The sequence below is a fragment of the Aphelocoma coerulescens genome, chromosome 4 (assembly GCF_041296385.1).
Source record: "Aphelocoma coerulescens isolate FSJ_1873_10779 chromosome 4, UR_Acoe_1.0, whole genome shotgun sequence".
NCBI classification, from domain to species: domain Eukaryota; kingdom Metazoa; phylum Chordata; class Aves; order Passeriformes; family Corvidae; genus Aphelocoma; species Aphelocoma coerulescens.
Window position 1 is genome coordinate 50,792,123 of NC_091017.1, and position 26,517 is coordinate 50,818,639.

Genomic DNA, 26,517 nt, shown 5'->3' on the forward strand with positions numbered 1-26,517 from the left:
ATATAGTTGTGGAATATCTGAGTAACATTCATCACCATTTCTAGGGGTTTTATGACTAGAAAGCAGTATATGTATTTTGTGTCACATATGGTTTCCCTCAAAAATTTGTGAGTTCCCCTCTCCCCACCCCTCTGAAAGTTTTTAATAAGAGATATTTTCTTAAAATTGCACATGCATCCATACTGGCTTAAATTGATTGCTGAGACAGGCAGTGGTAAATGGAGATCACAGCATGTATCGTTTGACTGTAGAAGGTAAATTGAAGCACAGTGAAATACAGGAGAACATCAAAAAAGGCAGCTGCTATTGCAAAATGTAACTCACACTTTGAAGGTGAAAGGAGAAAAGTGACTCTTGGGTTGTTAGCTTTCACTTCAAAACCTGCAAGCTCATAATCAGTTTGAAAGCTATGCTTTATATTCTCTTGATCTCACTGGTTCTTCTAGAAATGCATCCTTTGTGGACTGAATATGTCAGACTATTCTAGAACAGTTGTATAAGATTAGATTTTTCTCTTATAATTAGAAGAAATTCCAAATGTGTTAGAAATTTGGCAAGAGCTTTTAATGGGATTTTCAGAATGCTCTAGTTTTTAGTGGTTGAACATTTATCGACAAGCTTCCCAAGTTTGTGTTTGAGGGCATTATCCTTATAAAATACTGTTCTTCACTAATTACATTTTTGCTGTCTTTAGGCCTTTGCTATGTGCTACTTTCTTGAAAGGTGTGGAGCACTAAGTCAATGATACTGCCTAAAGAATATTTAACAATCTAAGTCTGAGAAAAAGCAGACTTATGAGAAGGAATTTAATTATTTTCAAGTAACAGTCACATATCTTCAAAGTGAAAACCATCTGAGGCCATGGACACAGAACAGGCTTACTCTTATGAAGTCAGTCATACTGTCCCAACTTTAAAGGGCTGCAGGCATATGACATTACACAGAACTGATTTATCATTTTCAGTGCCTGGCCTGCTCATTTGTAGACAGCTGCCATAGCGCAGTTATTTCCCCGGTTTGTCTCAGATTTCACATCTGCCTTCATGTATCTGTAGACTGAGTGGTTGGGTAGTATGATCAGGTCTAATGTTAGGACCACAATTCACATGTCAGGGATGCAATTCAAGCACTAGGAAAAATGATTGCTTGTACTTGTGCAGTGGAATTCTATCCAAATAAGAGTATTTCTCACATATACCACAACTGGTCTTAAAAAATATGATCCTGAATGATCTCAAGTTTCTTAATAGCTCAGGACAGTGTTTTCGAGTTGAACAATAATTTTGCAAAGCACCAGAAGTTTCAGAAGGACATGACATGTAGGGAGAGATAATTTCTGATATAGAAAGAAAAAGAGCATGCAAGCCATTTGCAGCCATTAAACCGGACCATCAGTCCTGGATGGGGAAGAATCCTTTGTGCTCTGTGTGCTCCATGTGCTCCTTTGTGCCTTAGAAAACATGCAGATAGTTTATGGAGTTTTAGGCATTAAAGTAAGGAGAGAGTGTGTTCATCTCCAGCTTTCATGAAAATCTGAAATCATGTTCTCTGCACTGCATGGGAGAGCTTCTCCTGCAAGCTAATTCAGGAAGATGATTTTGTATTCAATTTCTACAAGTTTTTTTTCTCTTCCGAAAGAAAAGTCAGATAGTGAATTTCAAATAGAATCACTTAGCTAAAAATTAGGACCAAGATGAAATTAAGAAGCTCAAAAAACCCAGTTTTTATGTGTTGCATTGAAGCAAACCTTAAGCAGTGAAGCCCATTTTTTTCTGAAATTTGATTTTGACTGTGCTGATTTTGCCAGTCTCACTACAGATTTTTACAAGCTTCTCTCTTTAACAGAGCCAAAAGGTGAGACGAGTCGAACTGATATGTGGAGGTGCTAATATGATTGTAAAGGTGTCTGAGTTGAGGCAAGAGAAAACCATCTGCTTGGAAAAACTGTTCGTAATACATTTAGCACTTAGGTGAAAATTGAGTCAATGCATGACTGTACAAAGATACATCTGCTTTGCACCTTGTCCTGAAGACCCTGGAAGAGCTAGTGCTTAAATTGCATGTTATTGCATGGAAGCAAAAAAGAAGAATGAAAGTAAACAATGTTGCTGTCTTAACTGGACTGCAAAGGTGATTTTTTTTTTTTCCTGAAAGAACAACATTACTGTGTGGTTTTATTTTCTATGGGAAAGAAGGTATCATTAAACAAAAGACTATAGACATCTTACAGTTCTCCCTTCTGCATCTGCAGTATCAAGCAAGGTGTGAATTGAGATATTTTTGCTCTGAAGGTCTAAACTTGGGAATTTACAAGGCCAGGAACCAAGATTAGCCAAAGTTTAACAAAAAGGAAGTTAGACTTTCCCATTTTAATTTACTACTCTGGGGAAGAATTGAGTCCTCCTAATCCCCCTGGAAGTGGGTAAATAAGGACTAATGGTTCCCAACCATGCACAAAAGGAACTCCTACCCTTGATTTGAGCATGGAGGCCTGCTTTGTAAAACAGACTAACAAATAAAGCTGTTTCCAATAAAAATTTCCTGTTTCCTCTTTAACACATTTGCCTGCTGTTTGCTTACACGACACCAAGAATAAAGACTTCATTGTATTTCTTTTTGGATTTTTTGGGGATTTGGGTGGGGATTTTTTAATTTGTTTTGTTTAAATTTCTAAGAGGTTTGGGATTTTTTTTGTATCAGGACACTTAGAAATAATAGCACAATTTCTTTCTTGCCAGCGGTTTTTCGTACAAGAACCTCCTGCTGCTGGGGGAGGGCACAGGATGCACGTCTGAAAAGCTGCACATACATTTCTTGCTTGGAATGTATACTGAATGGTAGTTTATTGTAAAGGTTTTAACTGGCAAGGATGTTTGATTCAGAAAGGAAGTGGCACTGCAGGGATGGACTGGGAAGGAGGGAGTGAGACCAGTCCTTTGCCTGCAGCAACTTATCAGTTCAGCTGCCAGATCTTCATCAGAAATTGCTTTGCAAATTGTGGCTGAAGTAGGGCTTTCCTAAAATAGGTTGGAAAGCAGTGTAGAGTTCCTCTACAAGTTTCCTCTTCTCCCTGTGGCTATCAGCTGGCCCCAACCAAGCAAATGCTGTGCTTGACAGTCTGTTCATAGCTCAGATAATTATCTATACTCTCATGGGATACTGAACAAAGGCTAATGAATGCTCTGTCCCTTCTAAATCTTTTTAGAAGAAGTTGGAAAACCTGATTTTGGAAGACCTGTTCTTCTTTTTTTGTATCTTATTATCTTGATTGCCATTGATCAGGATGACAAGGACTTACACATAAATATTCTTATGTCCACTTGGATATGAAACTGGTAGCTAGCAAACAGAGTCCCAGGGCTAATGCTGCTGAGCTGGAAGCTGGAACTTGGAAATTGTGGGAAAGAGCTTCTTCCTCTAGGGTAGTTTAAATGACTTGGCCAGAACCTCAGGTTTAACCAATGTATTTTATTCTCACAGACTCCAGTTAAGCTATGGTAATGAACTTTTTACCTAGACAAGCTCTCAGCTGTTTAAATTTGTGTCTCTTATGTGAGAAAGCTTGTTCAGTGTACTCGGCTTTCTGTGCAGCTTTATTCAGTGCACCTTGGGCTGGATTCTCCCTCTGACCGTATTTTGATCTGCCTGAATTTCACATACATAGAGTTTTGTTCATATTCTGGCTCATCAGTTGCCAACAAGGTTGAGATAGGGAAACTGGGTTAAAATACTACCTTCCCATTTGTCTGGTCATACCACAAAAGAGTACAGTCTAGTAGGAATCCTGAGTTTGGCCAACTGGAGTTGGACAGGGGAGCTACTTTTTTAGGTGCCACCTCCACTCTGTCACCTGTACCCATCATGTCCCTCTCTTACACATGCTTTGTGTGGATGGAGATGACATGGAGAGAGCCCTGGTCTCAGGGGATTCCCTGGCCCCTTGTTCAAGATAGTACTCAAAACCCTTCACCCTTCCAAGGACTTGTAACAGGACTTGCAACCCTTTGCTCTTCCAGGACTTGCAACAGGACTTGCAACTTGCTCTATGAAAATGGGGCAAATATGGCCTTTAAAAAACCCTAGGCATTTACATAGCCTAATCCATAGACAGGAGCACTTGTGTTTTATTGTTCCCTGGAATTCTTGTGGCCAGACAGGAAAACCTCAGGTGTTTCATTGCCTAGGTAGACTTCTTGGGGGATTCTCAAAGGTATTTTGAAAGCAAATATGCTCTGAAAATCCCAAAGGCACATGACACCTGGGTATCCATAAAATGTAACTTCCACATAACTGGCATATATATTTGTGGAAAAGATACACAAAGCCTCTATAGAGAATGGTAAAAAAAGTCTGATAAATGCGTATTCATAATTTTCTAGCTCTAGAAATAATTTATGGGTCATACACCTGGGGCACTCAGTAAAGAACTTGTGAACAAATATTTAAACACATTGAACAGTGCCTGTAGTAGTCAGGAATCTCACACTTTTTTCAATTGCACTGCAAGCATCTCCCTGCATTTTTTTCTAAGTGCTTCTTATCTAGGATAATTTTTTTTCTAGTTTTAAATCAAGTAAAATTCTCATTCAATCCAGATACTTCAGCAGAATGTGACCTATAAGATACTGCATTTTAAGTACTCTTAAAAATTAGTTGCAGATTTTTTGCTTTACTACTTTAATTGCTTCGAAATATTAATCTATTGTGTTGTTTGTTCTTGCTTTAGCAGTACAAGTTTCAAATATGTTTTAGATACTTTTTTCTTCTTTATTAAATTTCCCATGTATTTCCGTAGCATGCTGAAATTAAAATACTACTTTAAGCAAAACTTTACAATTGCTTGCAATTGGAATTGAATAATGCCTTTTCTTAATCGGTAACTAAGTCAATATGTTGGTACGTGCTTGTTCTCATGTGGTCCCATAACCCAAAGGTGAAGCAAACACAAGTTGCACAAATGCCTGCTTGTCCTGACTTCAACAGGAGTGGATTTTTAGATGTTTATTTATCTGGAATGTTGTGTTTTGGCTCACCTTAACCCCTTGGTTTGGATATGTGTCTTAGCCAAGTAGTCTGGCAACGCACAACTATTTCAGCACTATTGTAGCAATTTGGAAAATTAAAGGGGATTTGCCATCATTTTGGAGACGCTAAAAGGTGCCTGCCATTTCATCCAATTTTGTGTATCTATCTCACTGGGAATATGTAATAGCATGACAAAATCTTGTGATATTTTACTTATGTTGTGTTTGGCTCTTCAATGCCCTGTGTGCAGTAACCTGTATTTGGAGCAATTCTGAGCAAGCCCCTTTGTGCATGGTTTCTGTAGCAGGTAGCCATAGTATCCTCCCCAAGTAGGTAGCAAAATTATGTACTGAGTTGTGCCTAATGAAGCTTTTGTTTCCTGGTCCATCAGGAGCAGTGAATATAATCAAAGCCAGACAAACTTTAATCTTTTCTGATTTCTCATTGTTTGTTTGATCAGTTCTAAGCAGGGAGCTGAATTCCCAGTATCACTTTATTGAATTTTTTGAAGAACATAATTAGCCCAATCCATTTCTTCAATGCTTGTAGAATACCCTAAATACCTTTTATATTTTTCTAGTTTGAGCTAATACGATAACATATTATTTATCTCTACTTCTATTAAGTAAAAAATGAATTTATATATGATTTATTCACAGATTAATATTACTTTCTTTCAGTGTAATGTATACGTGTGTGAATAATATAATTCTGTGGCATGCTGTTTTGGGCAGTGTGAGGGAAACCTTCCTGTGGTATACCAAGTAACTCGTAAATGCCTTGTAGACTTCCAGTGAAACTAGGTTCTTGCTGGGTAGTAAATATGTGCTTGAGTGAGCTGCAGTACAGTGTGTCAGTTGTTCTTGGGCTTGAGTCTGTCAGTACTGTCTACAAGGTGTTAAAGTGCACAGTAACGCGAGCTCTGCGAGGAATTTCTGTCAAGACAAAGTAGTTGTGCCAAGAGTACCATAAGATTTGCTGAACAAACGCTGCTCATGTTGATTGCAGTGCTGTTTTTCTAGTGTTAAAAAAACCTGTACAGGATCATCCATAACTGCTGCAGTTTTCATTTGTGCCTGTTTCTCTAACTATTAAAATGATGAGCTGTTGATAAACAGCAGCTGAGCGCTAGTGACTTTCCAGAATCCAAGATATGTTTGATAGTGAGAAGAAAAGCAAACTGGGATAAGCAAACGTATGTCTCAGTTCAAAGTTTCTGGAAACCTTTGTGCTTATTTTGCAATGGGGATAGTAGAAGTGGTAGAGAGGAATTTCTTTCCTTGCAGATCACTAATCAGAGGGTGGCTTGTTTCTGTCCTCTTTCAGAAATCGAGGCCAAGGAAGCTTGTGACTGGCTGCGGGCTGCTGGGTTCCCACAGTATGCGCAGCTTTATGAAGGTAGGCACCTGAACTCGATCCTCTCCCAGCAACTTTTGGACGATAAGATGTCATATTCACCAATAAATGAGATTCAGGGGCACAACTGAAGTTCCAGTACATAACATGACTTTTAGGGACTGGTCTGCTCTCTGCTACCCACCACACACATAGGTGTACCAAACCCAATGAGACTCTGAAGCACTCAAGAGTTTTGAACTTTTTTTAGGTTTCTCTTTTAGTCTGAATCTTCCAAACATTATCATAGAACAAATGTAAATGTTAGTACAGTGATACGTTCCCTGTGGTTAGAACAGAAAGGAACGTACTCATCCACTGCTACATGCCCAGTCTTGAAGAAATAAAAAAAGCTGTGTCCAGCTCCACTGGCCAACTCTCCTAATGGAACAGTAGGAGGGAATTCTGCATATGCATGGGTACATCTGTGTGCTTCATGATTCCCAAGTCCTGTGTGTTTTTTGAGAACGATTTGGGTCCGAGATAGACACAGGCTTACTATGAGGGGAAAAAGAACATACAAGCTGTTGTTGCACAGAAGCTCCTCAGAGGAGTGGCTACCTCCTGCAGACACTTGTCCTTCTCTGGGATGAATTCACTCTGTGTGTCTGCTTTAGTTTTGCTCAATTAGAACTGTTGTCTTTGCTGCCTCTCCAACCTGCTAGAAACCTGCAGGTTTGGCATACATTTCTTACGCTCCGATGCAGAGTAGCATACAGAAGTTTGTTTTAAAGTGTGATATCCTTTTTATGTATCTATATTATTGTTCAGAATTTTCCTCCACTTAAAATTACTTTCATTGTAGTGCAATTATTGTGCACTCTTAACTGCCTCTTCATTTTTACAAAGCAAACTCCAGCTGCTGCTTGTAAGACCGAGCATAGAAAGTTTGTTATTTACAGTGAATAACTGCTGAAAATTACAGCAAATGCTGAGCTGACCTTCTTGAAAAATGATCTTGGTGAGCTTTGATTTGCAGCTGCATTGGCAATATGAGATGATAATAGCACTTTCAAAAGCAGCACTTGGCAAGACTTTCCTTTGCCTGTTCAGAAATTAAATTTCCTTTTATTTTTTCTTTTTTTCCTTCTTTTTTTTTGTGTTCTCATGGAGATGCCAAGGCTTTCTTGGGATATGGAGCTGTAACTGTACCTCCAGTCTTCATTACAACTGAGGCAAAACTTTAAGCTGAATATGCGGGTTTGTGGGTTTTTTATTATACTGAGTCATAAATCCCCTAATAAATTACTTGCATTCAGAAAACATTGCCCTACCTAGAGATTCTAAACTTACATGAAGTTTCTATTGTAACAGCATGTCCTGTCTAACATCAAAAGGACCACAGAGGTGAGAGAGAAGCTGTGAGAGCAAGGCCAGCCATACCCATTGAAAGGACAGCTGTCCTTACTGAAAAACAATATACCATTGTCCTGTGCAAGCCCCCCTGGCAACAGCAACAACAAAGCCAGCAATAGCATAGATTAACTGTTAAAAAAATGGTCTTATGCAGACTATCAGCTTCTTTCAAGTCACCTCCTTCACTTAAGTTCTCCCACGTTCTCTTGTGGACATTCTAAGATACAACTTTCCCAGTGGAAAAACTTACATCAGCAGTGTTAAAAAATACCAGTTGAATGTGCTCACCCTCTTTACTTTCTACTTAAAATAGTGAAGGGGAGACCTATGATTCAATTGGGTATCGTACAAGAGTTCTGAGAAGTCGCCTATATGGGTAGTTCCCACACAGAGCACATTTGATATGGGAGATTAATCAGTGAACCTTTGTCAGTTGCTTTGCTAAAACCACAGTTTTCTGTAGAAAATACAGAATTCCTAGCATTTTGCAGAATTTGAATTCCTGAGGCAATTGTGGAAGCTGTGGATACCCTGTCCCTGGAAGTGTTCAAGGCCAGGTTGGATAGCTCTTAGGGAAACCTGATCTAATCAAAGGTGTCCCTGTCCATAGCATGGAGCTTGGAACTAAATTAATTTTAAAGTCCTTCCAACACAAACCATTCTATCGTGATATGAAAATGAGGATGTAGAATTCATTTCTGTTGTTATAGAAAATTAATTAATTTCATAGAATTCATATAGTTCATTTTCTGTTAGTATAGAAAATACCTTTCTAGAAATTAATATCAGTCTTAATTCTTTTCCTCATTTTAGCTCATTCTTCCCAGTCTCCAGAAATTAAAAAATTCACAGGAAGTTACTGGGATCAGGAAAATTGTATGCAACAGCAGCAGTCTGTTCATAGATTGACCTTGTATTTCTGTGTGCCCTGAACAACCAGCAGCTTCGGGTGGGAGTTTTAGCTGTGCAAGGAATGCCAGATCAGGACCTGTGACAGTCAGGAATCTGTGGAGTACAGTAAATAATGTATATGTGCTTGCTGCTTCAAAGCTGAAGTAAATTTTCAGTTCTCTGCCAACATTGTTTCCTCCCCCTCACTCTCCCAGTTGTTTACCTAAATAATCTCCTAAGGAAAGGAGGCAGTATGGTCTCCACGCAGCTTGGCTTGCTTTCATTTCAAGCTGTATCTCATTAATGTATCGGTGTCAAACTTTTAAATAGCTTGATTAACAGCTAAGGAGATTAAAGGCGCTTTTTTTTTCATTCTTTCAGAGTTTTGGCATTTACTGACCTTTGTTCTTTAATGTGAGATATTAGTACTTTGATGGAGATTGCACATTTATTTTAAATAAAGCTAGCCTGAATTAGTTTGCATTTCTGATGTTTGATAGGGAAGCTTTCATTTGCCTTTTTCTGTCTCCCATTGTTTCATCTCTGCTTTAACAATTTTTCCTCTATTCTGTGTATGAACTTTCAGTTATCAAGGCTGCATGTCAAAAATTTGTAGATGAAAAGGAAGCACCTCTGGCATTTGAGGTGATAGCATGTGTTTACCTAAGAAGTACCAATCACTGGCTTCTTGATGAGCTCAACTGAAAGCAGCTGGTTGTTTGAAATAACGCATCACTGGGAATAAGTGTCACTTTGATTCCATCTGTTTCTTTTCCTACAGATCTCCTTTTTCCAATTGACATTGCTCTAGTCAAGCGAGAGCACGACTTTCTGGACAGAGATGCTATTGAGGCATTATGCAGGTAGGTGAATAAAAATCACACTGCATGTTGAAACAAAACCCTTCCTGCATAATAGAAAGTACCTGGGAAAAGCACAACAACAAAAAAAAACCACACAGAAAAGTTTGTGGTTTTCATTACAATACTTTATTGGACTAAGTGATGTTTGGGGATCTTATTTTAAAAAAAGTTGGGAGGAGAGTAGCAGGAATCTTTGTGAAAGGGATTTCATAGGCATATTTTTTATTATTCTTCTTTGTTTGCTTTCTTTCCTAATTCCCAAATTAGTTAGGCATGTGAAAGTAGAACTGTGCTGGCTATAGCCATCTGCACATATAACTGCAGCACCAATTCCCACACAGGAATTGGGTTTTGGGAACAGTGTTAGCAAAGCGATGCTGGTGCACTCCATCACTCTCTTACCTTGGTGGACAGCTGTGTATACAAACAAAATGCTGTGTATACAAAGTGCTCTATATACAAACCCTCATGCTGGCCTCAGTGCATCACCCTGTGTAACGTGGGTATGGCTGAAAGGGATAATGTAAGGGAATCTAATAGTTTATCACTACTCCAAAGACAGGCCTGCCCTCAGCCACATGCTCACATTAATTATCTTTGTTGTTTATGGGCTCCTTCCACAAACCAGTTCAACTGGCTCACCCCACAAAAAGAGTCTTGATAGTCCTTTCCTGGGTGAGTAAAGTAAATCAGTGGAAAAGCATAATGAAGTTCACAGTAAGTGTGAAGAATGGGGCAGGACCCCATAGCCAGCTGCAGAAGCAGGAGAAGGGGTAGGTAGAGAAAAAGAGAGAGCAAGACTTGCTGGTGTCTGGCAGTTTTTTTTTTTTTACAGAACTACAGCCCCAGCATTACCAGTTTGGTCATAAAAGCAATCACAATGGCCCCATCTGACATCAGCTAACATTAATCCATCCATCAGTTACCTCCTCTAGTGTGAGTCCACAATCTTAAATGGCAAAAGAAAAAAAGCTTTAATTTCTCATATCTTCTATTACCTAGAAATAAGTGCAGTTGTATGGCCCCATCCTTCAGTATGGCAGCTTTCCAAACTGCCTGCAAAATGAATGCTTTTGGATACTGCATACATGGTGTCTGCAACTCTAAATGTCAGTAATTCTAATGAATTACAAAACCCTTTTAAGAATAGCTTTAAGTTAATAGTGTTCTCATGCCATCACTGCCATACTTGGAGGGGAAAGAGAGGGACTGGAATTTAAAGTTCTTTGGAAATATTTACAAGATTTACAAACTAAGAAAACAGATTTTTTTGTCCAGTCATTAGGAGGGGAAAAATCTCATTAATGTTAAATTCATGCAAGATGTGCCTTACTTAAGTGTGTGCATCTATTCCACCAATATTTAAATATGATATGTTGGTCTACTTATTTGTGTTCCCTGGAACTTGTGAAGTGAATGAACAGAAAGTACAGCAATGAGAATAAATGCTGATTCCCAGAAGCATGGTCGTCCCTCACCAGGAAAACAAAATACAGTCAAGGCAGCATATTTTGCATTTGGTGCTCACCTCCAAGAATACTTTTTAACCTGGGATTAATTAATTATACAGGGAAAAAAAGGTAGCAGATTTTTTCTCTGATGAAAGTAGCAATGTGCACTCCATGTCTCTGTGAGATTTGCTGTTAGTATGATACATAAAAACAGCACTTTTTCTGAACACCAAGGAAAGTAAAAAGATCTGTGTCCAATGGAAGTACACATTGTAAATTTTCTAATAAAAGTGAGAAAACCAAAATTATACATGTATATAGTTGTTTTGTGAACATAAGAAGCCTGTAATAATGCTACTGATTGTAAAATAACAGATTTTTATTTTCAGATTGTTTTCTGTGTAATATGCATGTGTAATATTTATATGTAAGAATCCACTGGTCTTACTGTAGCTTGAGACAAAGATTTTAAGGGTTGAACTGTATCATTCTGAACCCTGTGGCTTGCACATCAGAGTTATCTTTTACAAAATAACTTTAAAATTGACACTGAAGTATCTCCAGAAACATTCAGATACCACCTCAAAATAAAATTGAAGAAATTCAGTTAAGCACCTCAGATGTCTGAATTTGGCCTTTACCTTGTATGTTAGACAAAAGCAGTACATTATCACAACATTTTCACCTTTAGGGGTTTTTTTCTGCACCTCCTTGTTTAATTTTGCAAAGCCCACTAAAAAACCGTGGAGAAGCACATAGTTTGGAATGCTGCCTTTCTGCCTGCAGTCCGGGTTTATTTTGACTCATGCCATGGTCAGTGTGTAAACAGAAAAGGGGTTTACTCAGTAAAGACTTTGAACAGTTTCACAACTGTAAGTCTATCACCATTTTTTGACTGAAAATCAGAATACTTTGGGAGTTATTTGCACTTGCAGCACAGAGCCAAGTGAACGCTGTACACAGTGGATGGTAACAAAATAGTAAGTGGTCTGTGCTGAGAATCTGCTTTGCTATGTAACAGCCAGTGTTTCCCAGAATTTCTAATTACCTTGTTCTGATAACTGCATGTGAAAGAATTGTATTTAAAAAGACTGTAGAAATCACAGTGACTTCTTTTTTAAGTTTGAAGCATTTTAAGTGATAGTTTACATCTATACAGTATTGTTAATTATAATTTAATAATCTTATTAATGTAAGCAGGAAAATTAAGCTAACTTTAACTCACCCCACTATGTTTTTTCTGGAAAATGTTTCAAGTGGAAAGGGGGTTGAGACTTGAACTACAGAGATAGCATATGGCACTCAGTAACAGATGGTTAAGAAATGTCATTTAGTGATCTTACCATGAAATGTAGGGTTAAAAATCTAAGAGTGATGACCCTATTTTAATTTTCTTGGATGCTTTCTTAATGACTGTGCAAACCAGTGCTGGCCTTGCTTTCTTAGGACTTTATGTAGATTAATGACTGGGAATTTATCTCCAGTGGATAACTGTCTGCATCATGTGCTGATGAAACTAAGTACTGAAACATGCTTATCCTAGAGGTTGTTGCTAAGTACAAAATACATAGCAAGCCATGATGGAAATCCTTTCAAATCTCCTTATGCATAGCTAGGAAACCGTTACACTATATATGCAAGAGGTTTCTTAAATCTTTTATCATCAGGACTTCTCATCCAAGAAATTGGTTGTAATGTATTCACTGTTTGCATCATTTGGTCTGTGGAGAGCTGGCCTCCTTTGCAGAACAACATGCAGATGAACCCCAGGAGCCAAAGTAGAGACCGTCCACTGAGACAAGAAGTGTGATCAGTTAGTTACAGGTATAATGGAACTGGAATTTGCTCTATAAGCGGAATTATGAATTTAGGTCCATCAAGAAAATATTTTAAACTTTAGAGCTAGATTACACAGTTCCTCAAATTCAAAATTGTAATTTAAAATGCATAAATCTGCATTGCTACTACCACTTTATTTGGGTGCGTGGGTGAGAACTTCTGTTAATAAGAACAAAATTAATTACCTGGGGTTATACCCAACATAGAACTGACTAGTACCTAGTTTAAAAAAGACTTCACGTCATAAACCCACATTTTAATTTAGAAGTTAGCTGTTCACACTACAGTTTTTCATAGTGAATGTATCATTCAGTCTGCCTCTCTTAAAAGAGGTTCAGGCTAAATTAGTTTGGCCGTTTCTGAGGAGAAGACTAGTAAAAATGCTTTCTGAGAGAAGCTCCAGTGTCTCATGTTTTGGGTGCAGCAGGTTCAGGCTGCCAGTGTAATTGCCACTCAGGGCTGACTTGGGGTCTAGGATGGAGAGGCAAGTTGTGCTGCCTTGGTCACCCTCAGGAGAAAGGGGTTTGCAGAGCTGGGGTGAAGGAGAGTGAGAGCTGAGGTAGGAGTCCATAGACAGTGAGGAAAAGTGATGTCTTGGACATAGAATGCTCCATGGGAGTAACATAACATCTGGATGTGAAGATGCATAGAGAGGGCTGGCTCAAAGGCATTTCTGTAAATGATGGGAAAGAATATTATCTTGTCATCCAGACAGTCATCTAGAGAGTGGCCAGGGTAGGAGGCATAGTCAAAATTGAGATTGAGACAGCCAGACAGTGAAAGTGGCTGTAACTGCTGTCTGCAGCAATCCTGCCCTGTCCCTCCCTCTCCCATCTTGTCTTCAGGAAGGTGTAACTGAGACAGGTTTGGGCAGAATAAGATGGAGCTAAAGAATGAGGCAGGTCTGCTGACTGTCAGTAAAGAAATGATAAGTTAACTTATACCTGGGAGTGGAGTTAACAAAGGAGAAAGTCCAGACCCAGAAGAGAAAATTGTAGTTTATTAACAGGCATCAATTTGATGAGAAGATCTGTTGAAAGTTAATGTGAGCTCACATGCTTAAAAAGTATTGCAAAGCATATGTGAAGGTTAGTGACAGTTGTATAGGTAAATCTCACCCTGACAAACTAAACTTTGTAAGCTTAGCTTTGCTGACTCACTAATGTGTTTGGAAGGCAATTTTGCATATTGCACTGTGTTTTCAGTGGTGTGTAGTTCAAGGACCTCAGCACTCCTCAATTTGAGCAAAAGTTGAAGCAGGACATGTGATGAATATAATGGAAGTTGCTGACCTGAGACAATTGCTGGAGAGCATTTAGATTGTAAAAGGGAAACTGGTTTGGAGATGCATTCATGTCAAATATGTAACAGAGACTTTATTTGCCTCACAGCTATTGAATTTAACCTCACTCATTGGGGGTTACCTTATTTGCCTTCATACTAATTTTTGTGAGGAGTGTGTCAGGAGATTTCTTTTTAAAATACCCTCTGTGACAATAAAGGTCTTTGCTCTACCCTCTTCCACCTATTTCAGGGGTTTTAGTTGAGTAAGAGAGAAGTCTGGGGATGTAATCTTTGTGAAATCAGAGATTGTCTTTATTAGTGGTCAGACAGGCTGGAGCTAGATAAAGCCTGATCCAGGGATTCAGTGGTAACTTCTCTCTGCATAAGCCAAAGGTTGCAACACTGTGAAATTTGTAAATTATTACACAATATGGAACTGAAACCAGTTTAATGTTTCCTGGTCTTGAGGTCCAGGACTTGAGAGGAGAATGTGTTTATAGCAGAGATGGAGGCAGCTTTCTGATGCTTGTGTGGCCTCTTGAAAAAAACCAAACAGTTTTTTGTGTAGCATGTAGATGGGACATTCACCCTTCACCCACACCATAAATACAATTTCTCTGAATTCACTGGACTTGTGCATATGCCCACCAGCTGCAGCCAGCAGGCCTGAACCTTTTGCTTTCTAAATTCAGAGCAAAGATGAAATCTGAATAAAAAGGAGAGATCTGGATAACTTTTCTAACCTGCCACTGCCCTGCTATTTGACCTGTGGCAATTATTTCTGTTTCCCTTCTTCTCTGCTGTGTTATGGCTGGGTCTAATTATAGATCAAACTGCCTTTTCTTTTTTATTTCATGGCTTGCAGCAAAAGCATCAGTAGCAGCTTTCCCATTTTCTTTGATGGCTTCAGGATCGGGCCCTGTGTAAATACCATCTGCAGCCAATCCTGTGCATAAAAGGCAAGAGAAAAGACAAGAAACTAGTAATTCTCCCTGTGCACACATTTTCTGCATTCAAGTACGAGCTTCATGAATCTGAGAAAATTCATTTGAAGCAATAGGGCACATCAGCGTTTCTTTTCTTTTTTAGTTTTTCAAAACTGCAGATACAGGCTCTTCTTCTCACTTTGCTCAGATGAATTATTATGTGAAAATTACATAACTTCCTTTGGAATGAATAAGGCTTTTTAAAGCTCAGCTTTGCTGCTGTTGAATTTGGGCTGTGGTCCAGTTAAAGGAAAGGGGTGGCCCTGCTCCTGTGCCGCCTTCCTGCACACACATCTCTTCATGCAGCTCAGGGGAAATTCAACTCCAAGAAATATTGAAAGATTGGTTTTCAGCTCAGTTAGTTTAGCTCATCCAACCCACAGTACAGTTTCATGAGCAAAAGTATTGGCACGGGACTAAACCATCACTTCCATGAAGCTGCTGCTTGAGTTTTTCTGCCTTCTCCATTCTGCCCAGCCTGTTTCTTCCTTTTGCCTTGCTATAGCACTGGCAGTTCTCTAACCACACTCTACCAGTACAGATTTTAGCTGAAGCATGTCCTTGGAGCAGTTTCTGGGGAGGCAAGGACATGGAGAAGGGCAGGAGACCACAGCAGCCTGCATTTAGCTGGGCCTAACCTGCCTTGGAGCTGTGTCATGAATAGCGCTGACTTTGCTGTGTTTTAAGCTGCCTGTGCTCGGCCCTGCACACTGAGTGTCTGGGGTAGAGTGGAGAAGACAGCAAATTTTTTGGTTGTTTTAGGGATACCTACCAGATCTTTAGCTCGTTGAGGAATAGAGGAATGCTCATATGTATTCATACAGTACTTCAAGATATGCATCCAGACTGCTGTCACATTACACAAGGAGGCTGGTTAGCTATTGCTGCTGCAACAATTAATTTTTGTTTAAATTTTAGTCCTTCAGAAAAATATTTTTATATGAAAGAGACTTTCCATTTAGGAAGCAGAAATTGGGTCTGTGCTCGGGTTGGTTTTTCTTTAAACTGACAAGTTGTCTTGTCCCAGGACTGTATTGAAAATAATCATTATTCAAAAAAAATATAAGCATCTAGTAAGTGGAAAATAAGTTTTCCTCTGGGAAATTTCAGCTAATAAAGTACAATTTTTAAAACAGCATGCTTTTTTAAATCTAGTCACATGTTTACAGTGTCAAATTGGAAGACTTTTCTGTTATTTTTAGTCTGTTAAGGTTGACTGTTTCAGGGTTTGGATGTCTGCTATTTAGAACAAATGTAATTATTACAATTCATAGGATGTGATGTACTTCTCAACTTAGTCCAAATTTCCATTAACTTCTCTTTACTTTGGTTCAGGTAATTGCAACAAATAGTCATCCATCGCTCCCTCTGAAGTTAGAGTACAGCCAAATGTAATGGGTTAATAGTTAAGTAAATTAGGGCTCTAATTGAAACTCTGCTTGTGGCTATTTGTATGCAGAGCAGTTTGGGAACAGCCTTCACAAAAGCTTTGAACTGGAATAGCCTGTGTCAAAACACTGGAGTATTCTCTTAATATGGTTTCCTTTGCTCTTTGCAGGCGCTTAAATACTTTAAACAAATGTGCAGTGATGAAGCTAGAAATTAGTCCCCACAGGAAAAGGGTAAGTTCATTTAATGTCTTCTGTTACAGCATTGTGTGTTAATAAAACTGAAAAATAACATCTAGCAGATTGTTTAGCTTCAGTTTAGGATTACACCTGAGTAGAACCTGGCAAGGACACAGTAAAAAAGTAAAAAATCTGATTACATTTCTTCTTGTGTTGTCACTGAGTGAAAGCTGCAGGGCTTGGCAGTGGGTAAATGTTGTCTAGCAAACCTTTCCCTGGGATGCTGCTTTCAGTGTGAAAGGCACTGGACTTCTCTGCCAGTGAGGTTGTTGGTGTTGGAGCCTATTGCCTGCACTCAGACAAGACTGTATAGAGTAGGCTTGGTGGCCATGGTGAGCTGACCTTAATGTTAGATGACTGTCTTTGATCTCATCTTCAGTTCTGGTTCTCTGCCATCATGTTAGAATTGTATTTTATTATGATGTAGGCAGGATCAGTTAGACTGTGTTTGGCCTGCAAAGGAAAGGATTAGGCACGTTGCTTCCTTTCCATATCTTTTCAGAATACAACAGCTACCTTTTCAGAAAGTTTGCATGTTTCCAGGGAGCTCAGCAGGAATTAGAAGTGTTTCCTGAATCTTCAGGATTCCTGTGGAGCGGGGTGAGAAATAAGAGAGCATCTACTGTAATTTCAGTAAGGTAGTACCGACTTGCTAATAAGGTACCACTCAATAGCTGTCTTAAAACTATGTGTGTGTCCTAGGAGGGATCAGTAATTGATACTGTCCCCTGGGATATGACAACTGCAGATAAAGATGACTGAGTTAAGGCAATACAATGCTGCCCTACCCTTAACAAGAATGCATACAAATGCTCTGAGGTTGTTTACCAGGAATTAATCCCCTCTTTCCCTATCTGTTTGAGGTATGTTGGAAAGAGCATCCAGGCTCCAGAAGATAACACTCTGAGGCAGCATATGTAGGAACGCCTTAAAAGTAGGGGTAGGCAGCTGGATTGCCATTTATGACCACCAGAAGATTTCTCATCCTTGTTCCTGAACCTTGCTAACACTGGAATGATCAGTGTTGGTATTAGAGGTCAGACCAGACCTGACTTCAGGTCCAAACCTCAGATCTTCCAGAGTCTGGATGTTACCTTTTGTTTCAGTCCTTCCTGAAATTCATTCACCAGCCATGTTCTGGCAGATGGACTTGGAGCCTATTCCCTTTTGTTATTGATGTCAATAAATTCAGTACTTTAAAGCTTTTTAGTACTAGGGAAAAATAGTGCTGCCAGAAACATATGTTTCTTTATGTTTCCACTGACTTCTTTGCAAATTAAAATCACTTTACTGCATCTTTTTTTCTTTCAATCAAATCTCATTCACCACCAAACTGTCATTATTATCCACTGGCCGTTTCAGATGACTTTTTTCCTTCTGAAAACTTTAAATGAGCAAGCTAGAATTCTTGGGTTTTCATCTGAGACATGGACAGAAGTAGTTTGCAGTAGCTGGGAAACAAAGAAAATGATGCTTGCTCTGTGTCTCATGTGTATTTGGTCATAAAGAAATAAATGCAGTATTTCACTTATTTTCCTGAGTTGCTGAAATGTCCTATTAAAAAAAAAAAGAAAAAAAAGAAAAACTAGGAGGTGATCAGGATCTGAAGTATGCATACATAAACTACTTGAAATATGAATGATTTACTTGTTTTTCAGAGAATAAATGTTTGTATTCTTGGCACACAAATAGTTACAGTTTGGGGTATGCATATGTGTTTGTTTTTAAATTAAAGCAAATTAAACAAATGAAGTGAAATTCATGGAACTGGGTGGCAATTACTCTAAACACCAAAGATTATTTTGTGGTTTCATGGTGTTATATTATAATATCTTCACTGGTTTTATTTTTCCAATGTGAAACTTTCCATATATTTGGAAGACCAAATATGTCAGGATCATTCCCTTTCAGTATTTAGATGAAAAGATTGTAGGCGTAATTGATGTATGTGTCATTGTACTCTAAGCATTACTCATACATCAAACATGTTATTTACAATTTACTTACGTGCTTCACTGTCAGTGAGCTCTTGCTGCTCACTATCTACGTGTGTTAAAGTTTGCCTGAAGCTAGCCTGAATTCACAGGACATTCTTAAAATGTTAGCTGCTAGCCTGTGGGAGGAAGAGTGGACCAGGTAAGAGCCTGGAGCCATCACACTCTTGCAGTGCAAGGGCTTCTTTTGCTGTCTCATTAGTCACAGTGAGGAAGCTGTTCAGAGTTCCCAAATGGGTAAGGAATTAAGCCACTAAAATTCAGAATGTATGAGAAACATCTCGTAATTGCAAAGAGGAGTATAAACATATAGCCACTATCAACAAAGTGTAGCTTTGGAGAGAGTCCAGAGGGACCCCAACCCCTGACTGACTCCAGTTTAAAATGTTATGCATGCCAGGAATTTCCATTGATGTGAAGGCTATCCACTGTGACCAATTAATTAAAAGTCTATGGATACTAGGGTTTTTAAAATAGAACAATTTAAAGTAGATTGTATTGTTTGTTTCTTTTTATGAACGGAGTATCTTTTGTATTTAAAAACCGTTAAAATATATTGCCTGTACCATGTTATCTTTTCCCGTGACAGGCTTTATGGCCTAATCTTCTTCTTCCTGAAGTAAAAGACTGTTTTCACTTTAAATTCAGTGAGAACAAGGTCATGCTTAAAGCAGTTGAGTGGACATTGTATTTAAATGCAACCACCTTTGCTGTTTGAGCAGTTTGCAAGCAATACTTTCAGGGTTCTTCTTTGCAGAGTGAAGATTCAGATGAAGATGAACCTTGTGCAATAAGTGGCAAATGGACTTTTCAGAGGGACAGCAAGAGGTGGTCGAGGCTTGAAGAGTTTGATGTCTTTCCTCCAAAACCGGACTTGAATATCCCGTCCCCAGAAGCTCCTCATCTTACGAACGCTGCGAGCCATGAGAGCGTGCTCACAGACCTCAGCGAACGCCAGGAGGTGGCTTCTATTCTGAGCATCAGCAGCACCAGCAGCCACCAACCAACCCTGCAGAGCGAGGCGTCTACCACCAGGACAAACTCAGTAGTGAGCGTTTGTTCATCGAGCAATTTTGTAGCCAATGATGACTCATTCAACAGCCTGCCCTCGCCCAGGGAACTGAACTTCAGCTTCAACACAAAAGCCAATGAGAAGAATGCCAAGTCCAAGACAAAGAGCCTGCTCAAGAGAATGGAGAGTCTTAAAATCAAGAGTTCTCACCATGGCAAGAGCAAAGCTCCTTCAAAGCTTGGCCTGATTATTAGTGGGCCAATCCTGCAGGAGGGCATGGATGAAGATAAACTGAAACAACTTAACTGCGTGGAGATTTCTGCCCTCAATGGCAATCACATCAACTTCCCTATGGTACGAAAGAGGAGCGTCTCCAATTCCACCCAGACCAGCAGCAGCAGTAGTCAGTCTGAGACGAGCAGTGCTGTCAGCACACCCAGTCCTGTCACACGAACACGCAGCCTCAGTGCCTACAATAAAAGGGTGGGCATGTACCTGGAAGGCTTTGACCCCTTCAATCAGTCAACGTTCAGTGATGTGATGGAGCAGAACTTCAAGAACCGGGGCAGTTTTGCAGAAGACACCGTGTTTTTTATCCCTGAGGATCATAAGCCTGGCACTTTTCCCAAAGCACTCTCCAATGGCAACTTCTCCCCGACAGAAAGCAACACCTCTGTTAACTGGAGGACAGGGAGTTTCCATGGACATGGCCACCTCACCCTCCGGAGGGAGAACAGTGGCGACAGCTCCAAAGAGCTAGGCATGGGAAAAAGGCGCAACTCCTCCAGTTCAGTGAGCAGCCGCCTGAGTATTTATGACAATGTGCCAGGTTCGATCCTGTATTCCAGTACAAGCGACCTGGCTGACCTTGAAAATGAAGACATATTCCCAGAACTAGATGACATCCTATACCATGTCAAAGGGATGCAGAGAATAGTGAACCAGTGGTCAGAGAAGTTCTCAGATGAAGGGGACTCTGACTCAGCACTCGACTCCATCTCCCCATGTCCTTCCTCTCCAAAGCAGATTCACCTTGATGTAGATAATGATCGAAGAACACCAAGTGACCTCGACAGTACAGGGAATTCACTGAATGAAACAGAAGAGCCCACAGGGATCCAGGACAGGAGAGACTCTGGGGTGGGTGCATCGCTGACACGGTCCAGCAGGTGAGACCATGAACATTGGGACTTGGGGTGGCCTGGGAATGTCCCCTCCAGACCAAGCGGCTCTATAGTAGCTGCACCACACTTAGTTAAGGTGCAGTAGAAGCTGTGGCCATTCAAGCACACGTGTTGTTCCATTGCTTCCCAAAACCATTATGGGGAAGGGAAGTATTTGTGAAAGACTTTGTGGTTCCTACAATTCATAGTTGTATGTTTGTATGTTGAGCTTGAGCTGTCATTGAAAAAGCAATGTTAAGGCAGTTTTGGGGCACAATAATTCTTCAAACTGAAATGGTAATTGGGAGGGGAGGGCCATCAGGTAGGATTAATCACTTTTTACGTTGGCTAGGAGAACCAAGAATAAGTGTGTTCTGGTTTGTGTCAGTCTGTAGTAAAAGCCTTGTCTTTTAGACTACTTCAAAAAATTGCATTTTTCAGTAGCAGGCTGTTTCTAATAGCATGCTAGGGCACTAAATCTGTGGGGAAAATGAGGCTTGTTTACTTTCTCTTGATCACTGTAGCACAGTGGGATACTGGGGGAGTTCTAGTGGCCTCCAGATTCTGCTGGGAGTTTTACAACAGAATGGATGACTGTATTTTGCCTTGTGAGTAGAACAAGGATTTTAATTCTTTCTAGCTTTGTTTCCAGCTTTCCTTAAAAGTGGTGCAAATCATTTAGTCATCTACAGCTGCTTGTATAGACTTAATAGGACTTTTAGAAGTGCAGAGTTCCTATTTGATGTGTCTTAAAAATTCATGCCACTTTTTCTTAATGGAGTTTTTGATTCCCATTGCCATAATACTGAAAGGACTTCGGGAGAGGGGTGTTGGAGCCCTTGGAGGATATCTGATAGGGCAAGGCTGTGTAGCTAGCACTGAGCTGTGGGTCAGCTCAGAGTGCAAATTCCCATCTGAAGCACCTGCACATGCTGCATCACACCAGGTGAGGCAGAGACAGTGCTGGCTGATGCCTGTGAAATCTCAGAAGAATGCAGCTGCCAAGGGCAGGAATCTCAGTGGTACATTTGTGGTAATTCCTGCACGTGTCTTGCAGAGACATTTCAGTAACCTGCCCTTTCTCTGTCTCCCATCTTCTCCACAGGCACAAGCTAAGGTGGCACAGCTTCCAGAGTTCCCACCGGCCCAGCCTCAGCTCGGCATCACTGCAGATCAACTGCCAGTCAGTGGCACAGATGAACCTGCTGCAGAAGTACTCTCTCCTGAAGCTGACTGCTCTCCTGGAGAAGTACACACCTTCCAACAAACATGGTTTCAGCTGGTAAGGACACAGTGCTGTGTATAGAGAGCCCAACTATGCAAGTATGACAATTGTGCTTGTCCCAAGCAATTTTTGGAAAGATGCAATGAATCCCTCCAATCCCTCTTTTTCCATACTTGCACTTCGTCCTCCAGCCTGTGCTGACAGTGATTTGTAGTTTCCTAAGATGGGGCTAAAATCACTAACCCTTTACATAAGTGGAATCCTATAAGGCTTGAGAGATGTGTTTATGGGGACATGTGAGGGAACCAAAGCAAATGAAGTACAGACCAGCTTTCTGAATGGGAAGATGTTCAGTATCTATAGGAAAAGAAGGACCACTTGTTTATCGAGGCAGTTAGCAAGCAGTGGCATAAATTGCTGCCAATCTTATCTTTTCTTTGGTTATTCTTAAATATTTGCATTATTCCCTTCACATAATTATGTAATTAAATAATGTAAATTTCTCTTAATTCTAGTATCTCACTAGTCAATTTTTTTTTTCCCTTTTTAAGGCACTATAAATCAGTTAGCTTGCAAAAGAGATGGAGAGAAGAATACAGGTTAGGAGAACCATGGAGTTTTTTGTAGGCAGCAATTTCTGCTGTGGCCAGGTGTTTATAACCCAGTTTAGTATTTTTTGTCAGAAGAATGAAATAGAAAGCACTTTTATTACTGTATCTGCAGTACAGCCTGTGTAACCTTCAGGATGCAATGGATGCAAATAAAATTTTTCTTGTCCCTACCACAGGCCAGCCTCCTCCCTTCCCCAGGAGTCATAGAGAGTATTTAGCTTTGGCATCAAAGTACCTCCTGTTCAAAGGCTGTTATTATGTCAGTCTTTCTAAATACAGAAGTTGTTTGTTCTGAAAGACAGAAATAAGTATTGACCAGTTATCCCTGCATGCTTCAGATTCTCAGTGGAGATCGCAATGTGTTTTTTCACATTCCATTGGCATGTTTTTTGACAAAGCAAGTATTATTCATACATGTATCAATAATGCTCTAAACTTAACTCTATGGCAACACAAATTGGTTCTGTTTTACTATGTAACAGATTAGTCAGCTGTAAACCCAATGCACTGTTTGTATAGCTGTACTGTATGTTAAAATGTTAAATGTCTCCCTGTTTTCAGTGCTACTGTGTCCTGTTAGTTGTTACACTGGATATTAGCTTTCCTCCCTGTTTAGGAAAATGACCTCAATATTTTCACATTTTTGTGCCTTTTTTTTCCCCTTTATGAAACCAATACTCTGGGGGACCCAGGGGTAAATCATTCTTTCGTGTTTAGTAACTTTTTCCTTGGAGTCATAAGCAGATGGAAAGGCCTCTCAATGAAACTGGAGCGGGAGGTGGGGGTAACAAAAGTCACTGGCTAACAAGGAGGGGGGTCCCTCAAAAGGGTTGTTTATAGAGCTGAAATTTTTAGCTGACAAACTCAAATGTATTACATCAGTTTCCTGCTGTTCTGCACACTGGTGGGTGGTGGACCCAGTTTGAGGACTTTGCAGAACAAGTAGTTGACATACAAAAGCTCATTGTTCAAATGCCCATCTTTCCTGAAACCTAAAGAAGCAGTGTTATAAGGGGTCACTGACCGCAAGATTTATTTTGACTCTTTTGCAATTCAATCTGGCCCCTGCAGTTTTACCCTGTAGCTTTCACTCTCCTAACATTGATGGAGTAGCACCACATTAATACTTAGAGGCAGCATACTGCCCCAAATGTCAAGCCTTTCTCTTAGAGAAACTCTTGTTTTCTTTTCTCTCACCCTTTCCAGGCCTGAGTGGATTAGCTAATTTATACTGTCACCATTGTTCACGTTACTAAAAGTGTTTCACTTACTTTCTGAATTACTGGAAATACAGAAGATAAATAGTCAACAGAGGTTTAATTTAATGTGTCATTCCCTTTGCTTAAATAGGGCAGTACCAAAATTTATGAAAAGAATAAAGGTGCCAGATTATAAAGACCGAAATGTCTTTGGAGTACCACTGCAAGTGAATGTGCAGCGCACGGGGCAGCCTCTTCCCCAGAGCATTCAGCAAGCCATGCGATATCTCCGCAACCACTGTCTGGATCAGGTGCGTTTTGCTAGGCTCTTATTCCACATGCATGCGCCACCCAAAGCCCAGCTTTCCATTGGGTTTTATTGTTCCTGGTTCAGACTGAAAAAGATAGACACAGAACAGGACAAAACAGATAATTAATTCATGGAAAGCTTTCCACAAAATTAGAACCCATACTTAAGAAGCTAAAGAGCATGCTTGGATTTCAGATTTTCTGGATTCATTATAAATGTATTTACTTTTATATGTATATTTAGGTTGGGCTGTTTAGGAAATCTGGAGTCAAATCAAGAATTCAGGCTTTACGTCAAATGAACGAGAGTTCCACAGACAGCGTCAACTACGAAGGCCAGTCTGCCTATGATGTAGCAGACATGTTAAAGCAATTCTTCCGTGATCTCCCTGAGCCTCTCATGACGAACAAACTCTCCGAGACCTTCTTACAGATATACCAATGTAAGTAGTGAGACTTCTGCAGCAGACCGCAAGTGGTCGTTTGTGTAGCAAGGGTGGAACTTTGGAACACTGCTGCTCTGGGCACTACACGTGTGTCCTGTGTTGGTCTTTGCCTTTCTCCAGTGACTGTTACAGTTCAGGCTGCCTCATAAGGAATGGATTTTTTGTATTGTAGTTTTGTAACAATTTATAGTACAAGTTCTTTTAATTTCACCTTTCTCTCTAGTTCAGGAACAAATATAAATCTTCCATCACTTGCTCTAAATTTTCTTCTCTTCTTTGACCATACTTGATATTATGATTTAAAAATAAGCCACATCTAATGTGGCTAAGTAAACAAGCAGAGGAAACACTATATGAAGACAGTTTGGGGCTTTTCAGGGGATTGGCAAGGCTACCAAAAATTTTTGTTTTCTTATAATTCATTTTCTGCTATTTTTCACCTCAACTGTTTAAAAAGAACCTCTAAGTGGTAAGCTTTTCTATTATCAACTTGTAGCTACTTTACAGATAAGTACCATAAACACAAGTGTTCAGAGTAAATCACATAAAAAAATGGAGTTTATCAATCCTTGTGAAAAAGAAATAATTACAAAAAGGTCACAGGAGTTTCCTTCAGAGCTCCATGGGTGGAGATGATGTTTTAAAATATCATACAGACCATTTTTTCAGTGCACGCTTTTTTTTGTGTGTTTGGATTCCCAAGCAGGTTTAGGGAGAAAATTAATCAGACTCTCCACTTCCATGCATATTAAACGGCAGCTCTGTGGGTTTAGAGCCAAAAAAAGTTTGACAGAGCATTGCAGGAATATCTGTTCCTTTCCTTTTGCAGGCGGTAGGTCTGAGGAATTCCCAGAGGTGGTCGGGAAGTATTATCTCTCTGTAAAGCAAAGAGCCTTAAAACAGCTGTAAATTTTGCTTCCCTGCAAACGGCAAAATTTCCCTTTGCTTTGGTGCTATGCACCAGACTGCACACTGGAATGCACGGGGCTTAAATGTGCTTTCAGCTGATTGAGAGGAGAGCATGGAAAACGGTGGATTTTTGCTTATAACTGCTTTCTAAACTCACTTGCTAGCCTTACAAAGTTGCTGAAGCCCAAAGCAAATACCAGTTAAATATCTGGGGAGCACCATGTGTATTATGAGACATGCAGTGAGGGTGGTGGGCTGCTGATGATGATATAAATGCTCCAGGACACAGACTCTGATGTTGTCTTCAGAGGTGGCTTATTGGAAATCCCTTTATAAGAAGCAGATCTGGTCTGGGTTATTTCATTTTCTGTTCCTTTCAAGTTTGGAGGAGAAAGCTTATATAAAAGACACATCAAATTTTTCCAATGGCTGTTTGTTGTTCGTAACCAAGGAGCTGTTTAATGGTATGGGGCTTCACAGCATTGACTTTGTTTTTCCACCGCATGACTTTGAATGATCTGCTCAATAAAGTAACCCTCTGTGTTCAGTAAAGCACTTTCTGGATATTTTATGACATCACTGCTGAAAAGGTTTGCTAGCTAATTTATTTAATTAATTTACCTATTCTAAAATGCATTCATGTTTTAAATTTCTTTGCAAGCCGAAGAACTTCTAAATTGGCTGAACTCTGTTTGCTTGTTCCCTGCCTGACTCCAGGCTTCTGTCCTTTTAGTGCATCTGTGGGAGCATGTAGCTGTTGAAGCTAAATCTAAAATTAACTCTGGCCTAGGCACAGCTTCTTGCTTGCATTTCTTGTGAGGCAGGAAATAGCTGAGGGTAGTTAAACTAGTGGGTTAAAAAAAATTCCTTCATGTTTCCTACAAATGGTATGCATCCTGAAGGAAATCACTTCAAACTCGAGTCAAATATT

At 39.8% G+C, this 26,517-nt stretch overlaps 1 protein-coding gene across 8 annotated transcripts in view; it reads left to right on the forward strand.

Moving 5' to 3' along the window:
• Positions 1-26,517, forward strand: part of DLC1 (DLC1 Rho GTPase activating protein) — a 263,297-nt gene that overhangs the window by 231,310 nt on the left and 5,470 nt on the right. For 7 of the 8 annotated variants that reach the window (XM_069014032.1, XM_069014033.1, XM_069014035.1 and 4 more), the window contains 7 exons: positions 6,352-6,423; positions 9,449-9,530; positions 16,649-16,712; positions 19,470-20,893; positions 21,993-22,169; positions 24,074-24,233; positions 24,476-24,674. In XM_069014032.1, the coding sequence (XP_068870133.1) occupies positions 6,352-6,423; positions 9,449-9,530; positions 16,649-16,712; positions 19,470-20,893; positions 21,993-22,169; positions 24,074-24,233; positions 24,476-24,674 (2,178 nt within the window). Of the gene's footprint in view, positions 1-6,351; positions 6,424-9,448; positions 9,531-11,917; positions 11,962-16,648; positions 16,713-19,469; positions 20,894-21,992; positions 22,170-24,073; positions 24,234-24,475; positions 24,675-26,517 lie in introns of those variants that run through there. The other variant, XM_069014038.1, reaches the window with a different exon arrangement.